Below are 21,718 nucleotides of genomic sequence, written 5' to 3' on the forward strand. Positions count from 1 at the left end.
CTTAAAAGAAAGTGTATTGTTACCACCCCAGTCCTATGCCAGGCAAGTATTTTCTTTAACAATTCAGATATTGAGCTCTCTGTTAATAATCCTGACTGGTGTCTTCATGTCACTAATGTTTTCTACTGCATATTGCAAGTACAAATGAATTACAACCACAGGTACTATTGAATCTCTGACATGTCATTGTCCTCCAAGTGACAGTACACTCCTAATGATGTATGGGAAGAGTTTAATCATGAGAACAGGATGCTCTAGCAATCATTCCTTGAAGGCAACAGACACATTTATACATAAGTGAATGATACAGCACCAGATTTACAAAAGAGCATGTTACCTATAAATCAACCTTCCCTCATCATCTAGGATACTGAATTATTAGGCAACTCTGATCCCACATGCGAGACTGCTGCCACTTAATCATAACTAGGGAAAAAAGATCATGGGGAAAGATGACAAAGATGGAAATAGATTCTTGGCCTGCCTGTCTCCCTACAAAAAACCCATGGTAAGAAAAATGTCCCTGTTCTGTTTAGGATGTGAAATGTTCATACTATTCAGTGCATTTCTTACATCCAGTGAAAACAAACTTTGAGCTGCACTTGTATATCCTCTCATCCTGGTCACTGACATACCCCACAAAGCATTTAATTTGAGTGACTTCCTATAGGTTAGCTCTCACTCATTCACCTAATCTTACATACTGTCCCAAGAATCCTAATCCAGACACAATGCCAAATTTAACACTGAAACCTACTGTTTCCACCAGATCCCATTACCATTTTCTTTCTTGAAGGGGCCCCATAAACTTAAATGTGATTTTTTTTTGTCTTTTTCTTTTAACTATTGCTACTAAGGTCTGGTCTACACTAAAGACCTATACTGGTATAACTACATTGCTCAGGTTGGGCCATGTGTACACTAGAGACCTTACAGCGGCACAATTGTATCAATGCAGCTGCACCACTGTAAGAGTGCTCGTGTAGCTGTTTTATCCCAAAAGGAGAGATCTCTCCCATTAACATCATAAAACCACCTTAACAAATGGCAGCCGCCGCGGCCGGTGCTTGGGGAAGGACAAACACCAAAGGAGGTTCCCAGTAAGTGGCTATTATTTTGGGAAGGAAGTTATTCAGTGTGGACTCTTGGAGCGAGGAAGATTAGGGCTGCATGCACGCCTAGATGCGGAATAGGGCGTTGATGTGCTCTCTCACTTCGCAGTAATCGGCCTCCAGGATCTCTTCAAAGGTTTCATCCAGAACTTGGACAATGCGCTTGGGCAGGCTTCTCGAGAGAGCCACTGTGGTCCTTGTCCCAGTCAGGCTAATTTGTCTTCGCCACGGTGCAGTGAGGGGCGGGGGGACCACTGCTGCAGAAAGGCAAGCTGCATATGGACCAGGGCGGAAGCCGCATTGCAGTAGAAGACCCTCCCTTGATTCCCAGGTCACCCACAGCAGTGAGATATCTTCCAGGACGAACTCCCATGGAAAATGTGGGTACAGTGTTCAGTATAGAGGCTCCCTGCCACTGTTGGCTCTCCCCAAGGCACAGAAACCCAGAGGACAGTACAGCTGTGAAACAATCAGTCACGCTTGACCCTGTGCTTACTCCCATTTTGGGCCTCCCGTGGGTTATGTGCGCTTGCTTTGGGATGGGCAAATTATGCTATTGTGTAGACTGTGCTTGCCCTTAAGTACAGGGGAATCATTGCTCCGTCTGGTGTCAACAATGCTGCCTCTGTTAAGTGTTACATTTTGCCTTTACAAATGCAACCTTGAGATCTCAGCCATCCGTGTTATCACTGGCCGAAAGACTCCGAAGAATCAGAAAGAGGCCACATAGAAGCAAGGAAGACATGTTGCATGAAGTAATGCATCATTCAAGTAATGAAAATCAAAAAGTGCAGGAGTGGTGGGACAGTAAAAGGAGGATCCGCCAGCAGAATGAGGAACGCCAGCACAAAAGCGTGGAGCTCCTGCAGCAAAGCACAGATCGGCTGATAAGAATCATGGAGCACCAAGCGGACTCTATCCAGGCACTCGTAGCCATGCAGGCAGAGCACTACTGTGCCTGCGCCCACCCCCACCACCCTTGTCCTAAAACTCTTTCCCTTGTGCCCCCACGTCACCTCCAACCCACTTTCCCCAATATCTGGGTTCTTATCACCACCAGCTGCCTCCAACACCTGCAGCTTCACCACCCAGCCCTGAAAACTACGACTCTTACCCGCTGTACTCAACCCCCATCACCATGCAGTATAGCCACCCTGAAGTGCAACACTCATTGCACAGCACTCCAGACAGGAAGGCTGAATATGAGAACAGGACATACGCAAATCTGTGATTGACCGTTCCCCACTGCACCACCTAGCCCTTTCTGTTTCCCAAGCAGTTGTGTTTCTTTTCAATAAATGGATTGTTTGGCTTTGAAAACATTCTTTATTATTGCATAAAGTAAAAGATACCTTAGCCCAGGAAAGAAACAGGCACTGCAAGTCAGCGTAGCAAATACAGATTCCTACTAACATTGGAATCACTGCACTTCACTCCCATGCAGGGCACCAGACATAACTGGTGGCTTTCAGCCTCAAATTGCTCCCTCAAGGCATCCCTAATCCTTGCAGCCCCACGCTGGGCCCCTCTAATAGCCCTGCTCTCTGGCTGTTCAAATTCAGCCTCCAGGTGTTGAACCTCCGTGCCTGAGTGAATCGTTCACTCTTCCCTTCTCAAATGTTATGGCAGGTATAGCACACAGATATAGCCACAGGGATGCGGTCATTGGCCAGGTCCAGCTTCCCATACAGAGAGCACCAGTGGCCCTTTAAACGGCCAAAAGCACACTCCCCAGTCATTCTGCACCGGCTCAGCCTGTTGTTGAACTGCTCCTTGCTGCTGTCAAGGTTCCCTGTATAGGGTTCCATGAGCCACAGCATTAAAGGGTAAGCGGGATCTCCAAGGCTCACAATGGGCATTTTGACTTCCCCTACGGTGATCTTCTGGTCTGAGAAAGAAGTCCCGGCTTGCAGCTTCCTGAACAGGCCAGTGTTCTAAAAGATGTGTATGTCATGCACCTTTCCAGGCCAGCCTGTGTTAATGTCAATGAAACGCCCACGGTGATCCACAAGTGCCTGGAGAACCATAGAGAAATACCCCTTCCGATTAACGTATTCTGAGGCTAGGTGGGCTGGTGCCAGAATTGGAATGTGTGTGCCATCTATCGCCCCTCTGCAGTTAGGGAAACCCATTTGCGCAAAGCCATCCACAATGTCATACATGTTACCCAGAGTCATGGTTCTTCTGAGCAGGATGCGATTAATGGCCCTGCAAACTTGCATCAACATGATTCCAGTGGTCAACTTTCCCACTCCAAACTGATTAGCGACCGATCGATAGCTGTCTGGATTTACCAGCTTCCAGATTATAATAGCCACCCACTTCTCCACCGTCAGGAGAGCTCTCAATCTCGTGTCCTTGTGCTGCAGAGTGGGGGTGAGCTCCTCACACAGTCCCATGAAAGTGGTTTTTCTCATCCGAAAGTTCTGCAGCCACTGCTCGTCATCCCAGAATTGCATGACAATGTGATCCCACCACTCAGTACTTGTTTCCCAAGCCCAAAAGCGGCGTTCCATGGTAGTGAGCATGTCCGTGAATGCCACAAGCAAACTCTTGTCATGTGTGTTACTTGAGGGCTCCGATCATGATATCGGCTCACTATCAGTTTAGATCTTAAGGAGTAACTCGACTGTGACATGCTGGCGAGACTCATCAACATACTCCTCAGCAGTTCAGGCTCCAGTCCCGCAGACCGAAAGGGAAGACAGAGCGCGCAGTACAAAAAACGTTGAAAGATGGTGCCAAATGTGGCAGAAGCACAGGGATTGCTGGGATGCAAACCGATGCATCACGGGGTATTGGGACAGGACCCAGAATGCCCCCCCCCCTTCCCACAAGCCACAGTGCCGGAATGGGAAGATGTGCTCTGTGGGATAGCTGCCCATAATGCACCGCTCTTTATGCCACTGCAAATGTGGCCACGTCAGTGCGCTTGCAGCTGTCAGTGTGGACAGACTGCAGCGCTTTCCCTACTGTGCTCTACGAAGACGGGTTTAACTCAAAGCGCTCTACATCTGCAAGCGTAGCCATGCCCTATGTCTGCGGGAGAAGCTCTCCTTCCAACATCGTGCTGTGCACACTACCACTTATGCTGGTGAAATTTATGCTACTCAGGGGTGTGGTTTTTTTCACACCCCTGAGCACCATAAATTTTACTGATAAAAATGGTAGAGTAGACATGGCCTTAGAGTTCTATAAACAGATTTCTTTTTTTTGAAGTTTGTTGAAGTTGAACTCCATGAGACTGTATTTACACTGTGTGTCCATAAAGGGACTAGCACACTGGAGTCTTGACTAATGTCCCCAGGCATTAATAAAAAGCAAATAATAGGCAGCATTTTGTGTTTCATTGTTTCCCTGAATACTTAAATTGGGGTTCATCCACACTACAACTACAGCCACAATTGTTTTGTAACTGGTTAGAAGCACAGTCACCTCAACTGAGGTTAAGTAACCTACTTCTGTTTGTTTCCACATAGCCAGCAAAGCTGTGTTTGCATATTTGCATATCCACCCACACCTGCCTTGCTATCTGTTTGTATTAATTGCATTCTGGGAAAATCTGGCAGCTCTCTTTTAATGACTCAATAAGGAAATATCGGAGGAACACTGCACTACTAGAAAGCGAAGGAGGTTCCTGGATAAAGCTAGGCAAATAATGGGATTTTTTTTTTTAAGTAATTGGCAATTTTAAAAAGTTCTTTAAAAAGTTATTTTGAATCAATCAAAATTTTTGGAAAACTGAAAAGTAAAAGCAAAACAAAACCACACACACATTTTGGGCTGAATAAAACTGTAGATTTCAAACTTTTTAATAAATCAAAGGAACTTTTGAAACAAATTTGTTTTCCAAATGAACAATTTTGCAAAATCAACAAATTTGTAAAAAACAGTTCATTGTCACCGAATCTGCATTTTTCTCCAAAAAAAGTTTCATCTTAATTTTTTTGCCAAGCTCTATTCCTGGACATTGTTAGAAGAAACAAGAGAATTATTAATTATAAAATAACATACATGTATATAGCATCTTTCAGCCCAAAGCATTTTACAAACTAGGGGTCAGAGCTGGCATTCACTTTGAGTGTGCAAAGAATTCTAGTATCTACTTACATAAATATAAGTCACCTGACCACTGAACTGCAGCCACTTCTGGAGAAAAATAGGGGAGCTGTTTAATAAGGCTACACAACTGTTTAGAACAGGAAGTGAGAAGCAATACAAGAAAACTGCCTGGGAAAATTTACCATTGTTGTTTGCAGCATAGTAGCGGTGTTGGTCCCAGGATATTAGAAAGACAAGATTTTATTGGACCAACTAAAAATTAAAAATATTTTACCTCACCCACCTTGTCTCTCTTGAGAAATTTAGGCAGGCGGGAGCTTGACTTCCACCAGTGCAGCTAGGACCATCCCAGGTTCTCAATGGTAAAGGTGTGTTTAATGGATACAAGGTTGGCTAGGATAGATGTTCTGTCTGTACCAATATGAAAAGTTCCCTATTGCGTGGATTGGCATTCGGCATATTTTCATGTGATATGTTGTTAGGATTTTTAATCACTCCTTAGCTTACCTTGTAAATTATTTTATGCCCTCTCGTTATTAGTTCACGTTTATACAACACTTTGGGCGCCCCACTTGAAAGACACTAGATAAGAGTGCGGTATTGGTTGCTGTCCGTCAGGGATGCAGCACGCGGTGCAGTGTGGTGAGAAGTTTTGCTTGTTGGGATCCAGATCTGATCTGTGTCAAAGTTTCGGAGTCTCTGGATCGTGCCTGTCTCATTAGCTCCCCAAGCATGAGCCTGGAACTGCCACTTCACTTCTCCAAGTCAGGCGGGTGCCGGCTGTGGGACGGCTCTCCTCGCCTTGTTTTCTTAGTCTGGGAGCAGCGCAGCAGCTGCCTCCTCCCCGCGGAGCTGCGATTCCAACCCCGCCCTTCCCGCGGGGCGGGAGACAGACGGGCAATGGCTTTTACCTGTCCCGGAGCGGGAGGAGCCGCCGCCGCTGGAGAAGGGAGGAACCAAGTCAACGCCTAGTTTACACGGGACCGGCGCCGCGGGGAGCGCGAGAAAGCGAGGCGCAGCGGGCGGCCGCTGGAGCCAAGGACGCTCCGGCAATCCAGCCAGGTCACCCTTCGCCTGGGGGAGGGCTGCAAGGAGCCGGGGCGGCGCTGCGTTGGCGGGGAGGGGAGAAGGAAACAGCGGCACTTTCTGTTTCCCCGCCGAGTTGCTGGAGACTTTTTCGGGGCTGGAAGCTCGCGGCGAGCCTGGTGCGCCCCCGGCTCCCCTTCGTGTGGGGGCGGCTCTGAGCCCGGCGAGGGGAGACGCGGCGGTGCTTTCTCTGCCCCCAGCCCACTCGGTGACTTTGGGGCGGTACTGCAGGGAGCCGTGTCTCTCCTGGACCCCAGGGAGGTCCCCGGAAGGGGGGAAGCGGCGGCGCTTTCTCTGCTGCCCGCTCCCCGTTGTGGGTGCCTCGGTTTTTGGCGGGGAGCGGGTCCGTTCCCCTGGCACCTCCTGCGCCTTGCTCCCCATGGCCAGCCGCCCCCATGGCTCCGACCAAAGGGCTGCGGCTGCTCTGGAAGCAGGAGCCGGCTCCAAGCGCCCTGCTGGAGGCGCGCAGCCGCCGCGACTGTCTGCTGCTGGAGGCCGGCACCGTGGCCACCCTCAGTAAGTGCCTCTGGCGGGCAGGGCGCGGGGCGGGTTCATGCCGGCACAGACCAGCATCGAAGGGCTAAGCGTCCAGAGCCAGATTTCCAAAGAGCTCAGCTCCCAGTTAGGCACCAAACTAAGGGCAGATTTTCTAATGTGCTCAGGGTGTCCCGGGCTGGATCTGCCCTGGGCTGGGCTGGGCTGTTGTTATCAGGATCCCCTACACGCCTGAAAGTTTGGCCTGCTCTGCAGAGGGCTAAGGCTCTGACAATTACACCTGTCGGGGGGCTGGTGCCTCCTCCCCACTGCGGGACAGTAAGGCCAGGGAGACACAAGACTTCCCCTTCCTCCCCCTCACTGTAATTACTGTTGGCACAGCCTCATCTGCAGTATCAACAGTAGGGGTACTAGTGTAGAGGTGGGCCCAGAGCCTTAAAGCTCCTAGGCGTTACTCAGAGATCAGCACTGTAATGCCTAACCCCAGCTGCCTGGCCACCTGGTGAAACTTTCAGCCCCAAATTAGGTGTTCAGGTTCCCCATATTAGTGACTCTGAACCTTTCCAGACTATAGTTGTCTTGTGTACCCCTAAGTTGCACCTCATTTAAAAACTACTGGCTTACAAAATCAGACATAAAAATACAAAAGTCTCACAGCACACTATTACTGAAAAATTGCTTACTTTCTCATTTTTACCATATAATTATAAAATAAATCGGAATGTAGATTTTGTACTTATATTTCAGTGTACAGTTTATAGAGCAGTATAAACAAATCATCGTATGAAATTTGTTTGTACTGACTTTGCTAGTGCATTTTATGTAGTCTGTTGTAAAACTAGGCAAATATCTAGATGAGTTGATGTACCCCCAGAGATACAAGTACCCCACGTTGAGAACCACTGCCCCATACAGTGCATGGAGAGAGGGAGGTGCTCAGGGAAGGGACTTTCAGAAGCTGGCCACCTACTGAGTTCTGGGAGCCACCTGAAGCTAACCAGGAATGAAATGCAGAGGAAAGGGGAGGAAGAGCGTAGGTACCTAAGTGGCTGGCATGGTGCACCTGGCTAACAGGCCAGAGGTAGGCACCTTCTGCCACTTGGGATCGTTAGCGACCACCCCTTCCTGAAGTTAGGTACAGAAACCAGGTCTACTGCTTAGGTAGTCTATGTCCTAGCAGCCAAAACCATCTGTGTGTGTCTGTCTCCTGCTCAGGCATCACACCTTTCTCATACTCACCCTACATTTCCTTGTGTTCCAGCTGGCTTTTTTGCAGATCTAGTGTTATCCCTGCACCTTTCAGTAGTCTGTCTCTAGCTCTCCTGCAGCAGGTTCTGATGGGCATCTGATGTTAGATAGAACCCAGCTCAGAGTACACCTGCATGATCAGGCCTCACTGGCAAGATAAGCATTCCCCTGCCTAGTTTGAGACTGCCACCTCTGGGGCTTTGGCTTGAGCTAGGGCTCTGAGCAGCTTGTTAGCTGTGGGTCAGCTCAACATTTAGGGGACAGTGCAAATACTGACCGTTGGAAACTTAAGCACCTAGGGCATTTTGGCCCCTGTGGGGTAAGGTCAGTGCTTAATTTGTACCAGGGCTGAGCCCTGGCACCTCTAGGCTTGGCAGTTCGTAGCCCCAGCACCTCTGGGCTTGCTGTGTCATTTATGAATGTAAAAAAAATTGTTTGAGCCCCAGCATCTCTTTCATTACAAATTAAGCACTGGATAGAGTGAATGAGAGCTTTTGGAACATCACAGGCACCTAAGTGGAGAATTTAGGTGTTGAAAGAGGTAGGGAGGTGCCTGCGGATATGGGCCCAGGTTGCCAGGAGTCACCTGCATATTAACCATTGTGTTTTCTAGAGAATGCATTGTTAAAATGTGGATAGCCTGTATACACCAGTGCTCCCATTGTTGTTACCAGCAACGGGGCTGCACTGCTTTCTACCAATAATGGAAAATGTAAGGAGGGAAAAAAGACAAGGTTCCAGAGTAAAGGGAAGGGTTTCTGAGTACATTCAGAAAATTCACATTGGTGTAACTACATCAAGGAAGCTACATCTGGTGCAAACCATTAAGGTAGACATGTGGTATCAGTTCAAAGTAGAGTTTACACTAATGTGATTTACTTCAGTTTGTTACCAGATTAATCTACTTCAAAGAAAGCCCTGCTTTGAACTAGAGCAGTTTGTGGTTTGTACTGTATGTAGTTAGGCTGGTGTGAATTTCCTTAATGAGGACAGGGCCCAAATACTATCTAATTGGAGTGTAAGAGGCTCATTTTAGAACTGAGGGTTCTAGGTTCAACCCTTGCCAATGGCCCAGGTGTCATAGCCTCAGCAAACATTTCTGTACCCATGTATTATACATCCTGTGTAGGTAGGTTTTGACAGTTAACCTATTTTAATGCAACATTAAGGTTGCAAACTGGTCACAACAAGGTCAGGCAACTGAGAGGTCAAAGTTCAATAGCAATGTTAACTTTGATCTTGTTGCACATATAGTATTTTTGGTTATGAGGCTGTTAAGTCTATAACAGTTAGGTCCTGTACCTGAAGTTGGATCTGTGTGAACATATCACTGTGGCATGTTAATCTGTATCCACAAAAACAACGAGGAATCTGGTGGCACCTTAAAGACTAACATATTTATTTGGGCATAAGCTTTCGTGGGTAAAAAGATCCACTTCTTCAGATGCGTGGAGTGAAAATTACAGATACAGGCAAAAATATATTGGCACATGAAGAGAAGGGAGTTACTGGTTCTCCACTTGTAAGGTGTTGACAAGGCCAATACAGTCAGGGTGGATGTGGTCCACTCCCAATAATGGATGAGGAGGCGTCAATACCAAGAGAGTGAAAATTGCTTTTGTAGTGAGCCAGCCACTCCCAGTCCCTATTCAAACCCAAATTAATGGTGTTAAGTTTGCAAATGAATTGTAGCTCTGCAGTTTCTCTTTGAAGTCTGTTTTTGAAGTTTTTTTGTTGAAGGATGGCTACTTTTAAATCAGTTATTGAATGTCCAGGGAGATTGAAGTGTTCTCCTACTGGCTTTTGTATATTACCATTCCTGATGTCTGATTTGTGTCCATTTATTCTTTTACATAGAGACTGTCTGGTTGGGCCAATGTACATGGCAGAGGGGCATTGCTGGCACATGATTGCATTAGTATCACATTAGTATCACATTGTCACGGTGGAGCACCCATTATTTTCATTGTGGCTCTGTCCAGGAATAGAAGTCCACATACACAGGGCAACTTACAGCCTTAGACTGTAAATTCTTTGGGGTGAGAACTGTGTAATATATGCTTTGTACAGTGCTAAGCACATTGTCAGCACTTAACAAATAATAATGTGCATTACCATACAATGTATGTGATGTGACTGAGTTCATGTTATAAACGTTAAGATTTTTATCATTCTTTGATAATTTAGAACTGGTTGGGGGAAAAAAAGTCTTTTTTTCTGTGGAAAATTTGGACTTTTTGGCAAAAAAATTGAAACATTTCAGTCAAAAACAAAATACTATTATTCTGAAATGTTGTGGTGCCTCATGGGAGTTGCAGTTCAAGTGTCTTATACTCCCATTCTTCTGTATAAGATGGGCTTTCTGATTGGACTACATCTCTCATAATGCAGCATGGTCTCCTTTCGTGGTGAGGTGATGCCTCATAGGAGTTCCATAACCGGGGTGCATCATGGGAGATGAAGTCCTGCTGGGAGCCTGGCCCATAGAAGAGAATGGGGACATGAGGAAACTGAACTTCAACTTCCATGGTGCACTATGGAAACACATCCAAATTGAAATATTAACGTTTTCAATACGTTTTTGTGCATTCTTTTTTTAATTAAAAAAACCTAAATTTTCTGTGAAAAGCAGACACATCAGGAAAAATTTGTTTAATGGAGAATTTTTGGCTAGTCCTACTGCTGCTGATTTGTTATTGCCTCACTCTATTGGAATATTTACATCAAAGGATACTTTATTTCTTGTGGGGTTCACTGCTGAATTTTTTTGTGTGTTTCAGATTTACAGCCTGAAGTTACGTTACCTTTGGCTTGGTTATCTAATTTCCCTATCCTTAAAGGAAGATAAAAACAAAACCAAAAAATACCTGTGGCACTATAGAGTTGTGCAATTGTACTTTTGTGCAACTTCATATGGGTTTAAACTTCCATGTTCTTTAGAGACAAAAACCTACGCCTGCAACACTGATGTGCAACTCTATAGAGAAATATCCTCTTATATACATAAAATGGTGAGAAATTCTTTGCTGAACATGGCAAAAATAAATGTCAATCCCTAATAATTTTATTTAAAAATATTTTTTCATAGTTATCAAGCAACCATTAGTCATTGAGGACTAGGGCCAGGGGACATTTGAAGTTGGTTGTTTTTTTTTTTGAGGGGGAGGGTGTCAGTTCCTTTGTTTATTATGCACAAAAAGAGGCTCATACTTTATTCTTTTCCCATTTAAAAATATATATATATATTTTCCCTTCCCCACCACTATTAGTTAAAATGGCAGAATGGAATGATAGCAAGTATGGAAACAGGGATTTTACAAGCAAAAAATTTAAAACAAAACTAGAAACTGATCTAAGCCCAATGTTTCAAGTTTGTAAATCTTTGGCCACCTCATAACTTAGAACATCTTTGTTTTGTACAATGAAAAACTTAAAATCACATTCAGAGCAAATGACTGGACACTCTTTTTCCCCTTGCAAGCCTCTGAATTAATCAAAATTACAATTTCCGTTGTCCTTGTGTCTGTCTGTATTTCTAGTGTGTTGTACTGCATACAATGTCTTTTTCATATTTCCAGATAAAAAATATAATAAAATGGAGTTAAGATTGGCATACATATCTGTAATGGGAAAGGCTCTATGAGGCTGTTGTAATTATCTCCAAAGCCAACATTACAAGCCAAGGAAATTTAGAGTTAAATTTAATTTAAAAGATATATTTAGATATGGAAATGCATCTATAGCATTCAAACAACCTTAACTCCTCCCTATAGTGATGCCACGTAATAGCCAGACAATTATGGTTAGTGCATAATAAATAGTGTTTGTAGTCCTAGATTAGATTAAATTGATATTTAAACATACATTTGATTTTTAATTGTTTTCCTTATGGTGTCCCCATGGGGTGAAGTTAAGGTTGTTTGGGTGCATTAACAGTGCATTTTGAAAGAGGGCATTTTGCCAGTGGCAGCCCTACAGCTTCAGTCTCATTTTAGAACAATGGAAGAGGGCAGCCATTTTGAAAGAGAACAGTTCTTCATGGAATTCACATTAGAAGAACATTAAGCGTTAGCCTCTGCTGAAGAAGCAACTTTCACTTATGAAGAATAGTGGGGAAAATTATTATTATGAAAAACAAATCTCTCAAAGATTGCAGGTTGGAGAACATAGAGGCAAACACTGTCCCTGCCTTGAGGACCATACAATCTGTGAAAATGCGCAACATACTAAGGCCCCAGAGCTGCAAACATATAGGCATGTGCTTAACTTTATTACTATGACTGAATCCAGTGAAATGATGTCAATGGGACTACCTGCAGTAATAAAGTTATGCTAATACATAAGTATTTGCAGGATTGGAGTCAAAGGATGTGAGACAAGGGTAAAATTCAGTTTGCAACCTCTTTGGGGCAGAGACTGCCACTTATTATATGTTTGTACAGTGCCTAGCACAATGGGGGCCCACCTGCTTTTGGCCTTTAGATGCTACTGCAATACAAATGCTTAATAATCATAGGTTTCAGAGTAGCAGCCGTGTTAGTCTGTATTCGCAAAAAGAAAAGGAGTACTTGTGGCACCTTAGAGACTAACAAATTTATTTGAGCATAAGCTTTCATGAGCTACAGCTCACTTCATCAGATGCATTCAGTGGAAAATAGACTCCATTGAATGCATCCAGTGAAGTAATCTGTAGCTCACGAAAGCTTATGCTCAAATAAATTTGTTAGTCTCTAAGGTGCCACAAGTACTCCTTTTCTTTTTAATAATCATAATAATTACACATTTTATATACATCTGCTATTTTAAAACTAATTTTCTTTGTAATTGTACATACAGTTCTTTCCCTAGCTGCTCTTAGTAGTCAAACAAATAATGCACAAACTATTTGACTGCTGTACGTTGATTAACATGTAATTTGAACATGTTTTATATTTACTAAAATACAGAAAAGAACCCACAGTGTGATCCATTTTTCTCTCCTGCGGAGATAATTATATGGCAAAGTTCAAAACTGTGTTTGCATTCTTAAAACTTTGTTTGCATTCTTAAATGTCAAATTATCCTTTTATTTTTGGAATCTTTTGTAGTCTGTTGGAACATGTTCTATATAAGCACTGATGCATTGCATTGTGTGGGCAAATTGTTGAATACATGTTTTGTGCACTTGAGGGTGAAGCTTATTAGTGATGAATGTAGTCTATAGGATTCATATTTGTTCTACATTAGAAAACTATGCTAATTATGCATAAATTGTTCCTGATGGGCTAGGTCTACATGTCCTAGCAAGTTAGATATTAAAATAATATATTGCCATGTTAAGATAACTAAGCCACCACAGTCACAGGTGTTTTATGACTTGAATGTTACACAACAGTTGGCCTTAAGTTCATCAGAGGAGTTTCAGAGCGGGCTTTTGCTATGTATGCTGCCATGTTTACCAATAGACTAACTCATGCTACACGTTACACAATGTGTTTTCGTTATTCTATTACCAGACTTTTGTTGGGATGTTAAATTAAAAAGTATATACTATGGGGTGTGTGGGTGTGTGTGTGTAAATCAGCTTGCTAGAATGTGAATATTTCCAGTATAATACAGAAGCCCTAGGAACTAACCTCTCTGAAGTGCTATTCCTAGGGCTTCTTTTTGGAGTGATAATGTTTAGTTTCTAGAAAATTGCTAAATCTGATTTTTGTTAATTTAACATCCTAATGCACTGGCAGCAATCCTGGCCCAAAACCTCATTTTGTAAAGTGATAACATTTTCCTTGACCTACATGGTATTACAAAATAGACCCTGATTGCTGAAAGCCTGTGTGGAAGGAAGTCAAAGCTGATCTAGCAAGACTGCATGTGGGATAGGAAGATTTTTAGTGGAAAAAAATAATAATTTTGTTTGTTGGAACTGGTAGAAGGGGAGTATGTGTAATGTCTTTTGGTCTGTTTGGTGAGGGTGGCAGAAAAAAGTCGGAATCAGCTTAGTCCCTCTAAATCTACCCTATTTACAGGATGCCGCGAAGCACAGTCCTAGGTAAAAAGAAAAGGAGTACTTGTGGCACCTTAGAGACTAACTACAAGGTGCCACAAGTACTCCTTTTCTTTTTGCGAATACAGACTAACACGGCTGTTACTCTGAGTCCTAGGTAATATACTGACTGTATTGTTTCTCACAGTGTGATGACACATGATCGGGTTCCTCTTTGTTTTGCTTCTTGTTGAAAAGTTCTCACCTTTCTCTGGTTAGTAGGAGAAGCACAGGTGAGGTGAACAAGCTGCTGCTGCCTTCACCTCAGCACAGCTATGATCCTGAAAATGCCGACCCCTGTTATAGAGCAGGGGTCAGCAACCTTTCAGAAGCGGTGTGCCGAGTCTTCATTTATTCACTTTAATTTAAGGTTTCACGTGCCAGTAATACATTTTAACGTTTTTTAGAAGGTCTCTCTCTATAAGTCTGTATATTATATAACTAAACTATTGTCGTATGTAAAGTAAACAAGGTTTTCAAAATGTTTAAGAAGCTTCATTTAAAATTAAATTAAAATGCTGATCTTATGCCACCGGCCCGCTCAGTCTGCTGCCAATCTGGGGTTCCGTTCACCTAGGCTGGCAGCAGGCTGAGTGGGGCCTGCGGCTGGGACCCCAGACTGGCAGTGGGCTGAGCCGCTCAGCCCACTGCCGGTCTGGGTTTCTGTCCGCTGGCTCCTGACATCCAGGGTCCCGGCTGCCGGCCCCGCGCAGCCCACTGCCAGTCTGGGATCCCGGCCCTGCCCACATAGAGTGGATACCTACCTTCTAGCCATTCTCTTCCTCTCTCTCTGCACTGAGCTGAGGGTGGGAGTGCACTGAGCACAGGGCTGGGGGTGAAGGAGCAGGCTGGGGGTTGGGGTGTAGGGTCTGGCCAGGAGCTAGAATGAGGGAGGGGGCTCAGGGTTGGGGCAGGAGGTTTGGGTGTGGAGCGCTTACCTGGGCAGCTCCTGTTTGGTGCTCAGGGTGGGGGTGGGAATGTGGGGGGGGGTGCAAGAGTCGGGGGATGGGGGCATGTGAGGAGGGTGCAGGAGTCAGGGCTGGGGGGCTGGATATTTGTGGGGGGGGTGCCAGAGTCAGGGCTGGAGTTGTGGAGGGGTGCAGGGGTCAGGACAGAGGGCTGGGTGTGTGTGTGGGGGGTTCAGGGGTGAGGGCAGAGGGCTGGGAGTGTGTGGGGGTGCAGGGGTCAGGGCAGAGGGGTGGGGGTGTGGGCTGGGGTCTTGGGGGTGCTCCCAGCCCCCTGCCCAGAGCAGCTCACGGCAGGGGGCTGGAGGGAATATGCCAATTCAAACCCCTTCCCCAAGGCTCTCCCCCTCTGTGGCAAGGGCCGCCAGCTGATCGGCAGCAGGGAGGGAGAGAAGGAGGGGGAAGAGGTAGGGGGAAGGGGAAGCTTGCCTGCCCTGCAAGAGGTGAGCAGTGGGTGGGGGGTGGAGAAGAGCAGCAGCGTGCCATTAAAAATTGGCTCGCGTGCTGTCTTTGGCATGCGTGCCATAGGTTGCCGACCCCTGTTATAAAGTTTACACACACGAGTGCATAGAGTAAGCAGGTATGTAAGTGTTTGCAGGATCAGGACCTAAGTAGGCAGAGGGAGGAGCTAGATCCTGCCACTGGGTGCCAGGCTCTCTTCTTCCTGCTCTTTTCTTGAAAAGCCACTTGCCTCTATGTCAGCCAATGTTTTTAGGTGTACCCAGCACCCACCCCAATTTAGCTGCAGGGACTGTGGTCTCTCTCTGCCTTCTTCCTACTGAGGCACTTATAAAAGTACCAGTAACTGGGGTTTCATACATTTAAGTCCCAATTCTGCTCCCACGGCCTCCTCTAAACCAGAACAAAATTGTACTTACTGGTGCAGAAGTGAATAGTGTATGTACAAACACTGATAGGAAAGATAATCTTGTATAAACACTAGTGGGTAGCTTCATTAAGGCGTGGTAATTACTAGAAGCATTGTCTGGTTCTTGTAACAGTGATTACAAAATAGATGACTACAGTATGTATTTGGAAACTACCCTTGCTCATCCATCCAGATGAGTAGGAAGCTTCCTGGGTGAGTTCCAGCAACTGCTGGAGCATGTAAGTTTTCATTTAAAAAAAAAAAAGTCTCTCCTATTGGTTGCAAAGAAAGGTTTCCAAATGTGAACAGAGTATAACCCAGTGCTGTGTTGTTTTCTACATTTGCAAGCAAACAGCTCCAGGTACCTCTGCTGGTTGGGGCTTTTGCAAGCTGCTGTAGTGTGAAACGGACTCCTCAGTACCCCATGAGCAACAAGGAAACCAGCATGTATCATGTCAGTTTGTTGCTACTCAGGAAAGCTTTCAATACTTAGCATTGGACCAGCGAGAGAGATGCAATTGCAAATATGTTATTCAACAGATGCCAGGGAAACTTATCAAATAATGTAGTCCTGCGGTTCTCAAACTGAGGGGTCGGGACCCCAAAGTGGGTCACAACCCCGTTTTAATGGGGTCACCAGGGCTGGCGTTAGACTTGCTGGGCCCAGGACTGAAGCCTAAGCCCAAGCCCCACCACCCGGGGCCAAAACCAAAGCCCATGGGCTTTAGCCCTGGGCAGCGAGGCTTAGGTTACAGGCCCCCACCGCCTGGGGCTGAAGCCCTTTGGCTTTGCCCCCCCCTCCCCCCAGGGCGGTGGGGCTCAGGCTTTGGCCCCCCTGCTCGGGGCAGTGGGGCTCGGGCAAGCTCAAGCTTCAGTCCCCTCTCCTGGGGTCGTGTAGTAATTTTTGTTGTCAGAAGGGGGTTGCAGTGCAATGAAGATTGAGAACCACTGGCACTCAACTAACATTTTTTGCTGCTATTAGAGCCCTAGTGGAAAGTTACTTTTAAAAAAGTAAAAAGTTGACTAATAATTGTATAATTTAAATACAGTACATTGCTGTTTTATTCCTTTAAATTGCCAGAGGTCTGGTTTGGGGTTTCAAAAAGGGTTAATTTAAACATAACTTTATATTATAAGCAGAACTGGTAGTTGCCATCTTATGCATTGATACTTCTCATCCTTAATAAAGAAAGGAATTGAAGCTAGAATGTTTAGGGTGTTATGTGATCTAGTGAAAGTGGAAAAATGGTGCTTGAAAGATTACTTTCAGGTTGAATATTATATCAGATGTAAAGCACAAACATCGTTCCCTGTGTTGCTCAATGATACCTTAGGGTTTTACAACTAAAAAAATTTTAAAGTTCTACAGTAGTTTCACTACTTGGACTGTTTACTCTTTGTGCTTCATCCAGCTTGGACATCCATAGACACGTTAATCTCACTTTTGTTTTTAGACATTCACATTCTGGTTCTAATTCTCGTGCCCAAGCATGAGTTGCAAACACTACAGGGCAATGTTTCAATCCAGACAAAAACTCCTGGCTTTGTGTACATTTATTTTACATTTCATTAAAACATTCCTATTAATTTATGTTTTATAAATGCTTTTTCTAAAATAATAAAACCTAAATGTTGGGCCTAAACTGTCTGATCGTGTCCCTTTAACATTGCTGTTTGGTACCCGAGCTGGGTGAACATACTATTATCTGTGCAGCTCAGCAGCATGGTTGTTGCTGACCTCAGTTGATGGGAGTGCCCCTCCCCAGGGCTCTTGTAACAGTAACGTGTCAAAGTCTAGCTCAGACAGAATTCTTTCTAGGGCTTCCCATTGCACAGAGGGAGCACATCCAGTACTGCATCGCTTCAGGAGGGCTGCATGCTACCTCTCGCACTCTGGTCTGGTTCTGCAGGCTGGCTTGAAGTGGGCAAAGGGTAGGCCATGCCAGGGGACACACAGACTGAACAGTTCCTACTCTCCCCTGAACACAGCGATTGTAATTGTGACTGGCCTTTATACCTTGCAGAGGGGAAAGACTCGTAGTGCCCTACCCCTGCACTGCATAAAGGCCAGTCACAATCTGGCCCAGTGACAGAATCCTGTTTCGGAGTAGCACTTGTTGAACCCACTGATGGGAATGCACTGCTAGTGTAAGCAGGCATAACCCAGTTGAAATCAGCAGAGCAGAGCCTATGTATATCAGGGTACGTCTACGCTGCAAAAAAAAAAAAAAAAGGCAGCCGGTGGCAGTGAATCTCAGAGCTGAGTCAGCTGGCTTAAGCTCATGGGGCTTATGCTACAGGTCTAAAAACAGACGTATAGATACTTGGGCTGGAGCCTGGGCTCTGGGATGTGTGTGTCTCGGAGCCTGGGCACCAGTCGGAGCAGGGACATCCACACTGCTATCTTTAGACCCGTGGTGCTAGTCCAAGTCGGTTGAACCAGGATCTTTTGCAGTGTAGATATACCTTTAGTGCCCAGTGAATTAGGCCCAGTGACTAATTTGCTATTCACTTTGATACCATCTGGCTTAATTCAAATTCAGTCTATACCCCTTTCTCCACTCAAAAAATAGTAAACCAAACACCGTTTTGATTTTGGACCGCGCACTTACTCAGGGCTTGTCTACGGTAATATGACAGGTTTCAGAGTAGCAGCCGTGTTAGTCTGTACTCACAAAAAGAAAAGGAGGACTAGCAGCACCTTAAAGACTAACCAATTTATTTGAGCATAAGCTTTCTTGAGCTACAGCTCACTTCATCGGTTGCATCTGATGCAGTGAGCTGTAGCTCACGAAAGCTTATGCTCAAATAAATTGGTTAGTCTCTAAGGTGCCGCTAGTCCTCCTTTTCTTTTACAGTAACAGTGCTGCAGCTGAACCGGTGCACCTGTGCCGCTGTAGCACGTAGTGAAGACACTACATACTTAGCTTAGCTACCGCCTCGGGGAGGTGGAGTACCTATGTTGGCGGGAGAAGCCCTTCCATTGACGTAGCTGTGTGCACTGGGGGGGGGGGGGGGTTAGGGCAGTATAACTACATTGCATGGGGTGTGGATTTTCCACACCCCTGAGCGATGCAGTTATACCAACATAAGTTGGTAGCGTAGACCAAGCCTTAGACTGTAATGTCTTTAGGGCGGGGGCTGCCTCTTTATCATGAGTTTGTACAATGCCCAGCACCGTGGGGATGGGGCCTCTAGACTCTACCACCCAGTACATATCGTAATTTGGCACAAAGACTCAATCTGTACAGACCTGTGGACTTTCCCACCCTCCAGATTTGTATAGCCCCCATGTCATCAACTACAGCTGTGTTTGGCATGTTGTTAGTTACTGTGTTCAGAGGCAACTATAAACGTGCAAGGTTCAATTCTGGGCTGCATCTCCAAGGGACGCAGCACAGAAAATGCAGCCTTGGGATGGAGGGATGGGCAAATGCGGCTTGATGCTACATTTGTGCCCTTTGGATTCGGAGTTCCTCCAGGGGACACAATGGTGCCCAGCAAAAATTAAAGCAGCCCCCAGCTGATATAATTTATGCCAACTCACCCTGGGTTGCCTGTAGATTGCAGCACAGCCTAGAATCCTCATAGTGCCATGTCCTGTGCCCAGCCCTGCCCCAGACACACTCCCTGTGCCAAGTCTTGTGAGGGGAGCAGCATAGGGCCATTTCTGGAGCCCCTATGTTGTACCTCCTCTGGGTGGATTCTCCCCCAGACTCTGATGGCCCATTAATGACCCCTGTACACTGCTAGGGCAGCATGTAGGGGCTGGAGCAGGGGAGAAAACATGTCTGCAGCTCAGTACTTTGAGGAGAATCACTAGAAAAACTCCTGATAAGTTAAATGGTAACATTTTATTAAGAAAGCTAGGCCACCAGCAGGTCTGTACCATACAGCCCATGAGAATAGCTCATGCCTTGGGTCTTCTCTCAGTGAGAAGGCAGCCAAAGCAGCTCACATTTAGCTAATTGGGAGATGTCAACACACAGTCTACCTTCCGCAGTCCATCTCCTGTTCATTGACCTGCTAAGCTAAGGCCTAGTCTACACTAGAAGAGGTTTGTTAGTATAGCTATACTGGCTACATCAGCAAACCCACACAGGGTAGTGTAGATGCAACTTATATCAGCGGAAAAGGGGGTTTTGCAGGTATAGCTTTCTCAGGTTCTGTGAATGAAACAAGCCATGCTGCCAAAAGCACTTGTCACTGGTATAACTGCCTACACTAAGGCTGTTGCCAGTATAGAAATGTCATGAAAAATCACCCCTTTGACCAACATTACAATACCAACAAAAGTTTCTAGTGTAGATCGGGCCTAAATGACGGGATATATCTGCAGCACTGTATGCAAAACCAAGCTAGTCCAGGCTTAACATCTGATGCTTGCTGAAACTTCCATCTCTGTTCCAAGCTCTGTTAATATGCGCGCAGTGTGTTGGCTCGCCTTGCCAATTTTTGTGGCTTTTCTACACACGGCAACATCAGCTGCTGCTTGCCATGAGCTGCACGTGGTGTCATATTTATGTATTGCTTAATCTCACATTGATACACATACTGTACACTTCAGTCTTTAGTTTAGATCATGCCCTTAAAATAATGTTGATGTCGCACATTCCGGTCCCTGGTTCTTGAAGAAATATCTCCATTCTCCCTGCTGCCTCTTGTGTCTAGCCTGCAAATTTGTTAATCTGACCTCCACCCCCATCAGTTTGTTATCTCAATCTCTTTAGCTATTTCTGTTATCCTTTCTTTTAGTGAAGGGTCCTGAAGGTTGCAGTGTTCGGGGCAAGGATTTTTCTTCTATCATAAAGTGTGCTTCTGCTGCCATTAGTAAAGGAGGAAAACGGTTTTCTGCCCCTTCTTCATTTCTTTATGATCTATAAAGATGGCCTGAGAAGATTTACTCCAGATTTACACTGATGTAACTAAGATCAGAATAGGTTCTCTTGTTTACTCTGTTGTAAATTTACACTGACTTGCTCTTTTGCCAAATAGTTTTGACTTCAATAAAATACATTTTTTGACTCTCAAAAACTCATTTTTGCCATGCTGCCTATATTGAATCTTGTTGCCTTGTATAAAAAAAAATCCCGGTTTGTTGTTCCCCTTCCATGTCCTCTGTCTGTCTTCAGTCTGACTGTGAGATTGTTGGGGCAGGGATGGTCCCTTCTCATATGTCTGGAAAATGCCTAGCATGTGTGAGTGCTATTCAAACAAATAATTTTTTTTAACAGCTCTGGTCTTAGGACTGTATGAATTAATCGTTTGTGTTTTTATTCTGATAGTGATAGGCCATTTGCTGGTGTCTGCACCATGTGTTAGTAGATGCAACAATTAATTAATGATCTGTGGATTTACAACTGGCACCTCTCTCTTTCCTTTGTGTGGTGTTTGAACAGGCGTGTTTGTACCTTTTAACACTCAGTCTTTTATGGGGATGTTCCATTAACTTTTAAATAGCTTCCTAGTTTAACACTGTAAACCCCACATACTTATTCATGTGTTATCTAATTGTCTTGTTTGTTGAGTGAGATCTCCTGGGAGGGTTTGGTACAGGACTATACCAGTCTGAAAACTGAATTGGGTAACTAAGGCTTGCTGCCTTTTTATTGTGTTTCTTCTCAGCTCCTGAAGAAAAGGAGGTAATTAAAGGGCAATATGAAAAGCTCATGGATGCCTATGGCTGCTTGGGAGAGCTCCGGCTAAAATGTGGTAAGTAGCTTTGACGATGAGGACAGTTGTTAGATGCCCATGCCCAAACAAACTTCGTTTAATCCCAGTGACCAGAGAGTTGCCTGATTTCTGTCAGTTTTGGAAGACATTTGGGCTCTTGCCCAATATAACCATTTTATTGATA

At 45.0% G+C, this 21,718-nt stretch overlaps 1 protein-coding gene across 6 annotated transcripts in view; it reads left to right on the top strand.

Moving 5' to 3' along the window:
• Window positions 1-5,942: 5,942 nt before the first annotated feature.
• Window positions 5,943-21,718, top strand: part of SYNJ2 (synaptojanin 2) — a 103,719-nt gene continuing 87,943 nt past the window's right edge. For 3 of the 6 annotated variants that reach the window (XR_012158101.1, XM_073337776.1, XM_073337777.1), the window contains exons 1-2: window positions 5,943-6,776; window positions 21,487-21,573. Coding sequence is in view for 4 of the 6 variants with exons in the window: in XM_073337776.1 (XP_073193877.1) it covers window positions 6,656-6,776; window positions 21,487-21,573 (208 nt within the window). In the remaining 2 variants the exon portion in view is untranslated. Of the gene's footprint in view, window positions 6,777-21,486; window positions 21,574-21,718 lie in introns of those variants that run through there. The other 3 variants (XM_073337773.1, XM_073337774.1, XM_073337775.1) reach the window with 3 other exon arrangements.

Source organism: Lepidochelys kempii, chromosome 3 (assembly GCF_965140265.1).
Source record: "Lepidochelys kempii isolate rLepKem1 chromosome 3, rLepKem1.hap2, whole genome shotgun sequence".
NCBI lineage: Eukaryota > Metazoa > Chordata > Testudines > Cheloniidae > Lepidochelys > Lepidochelys kempii.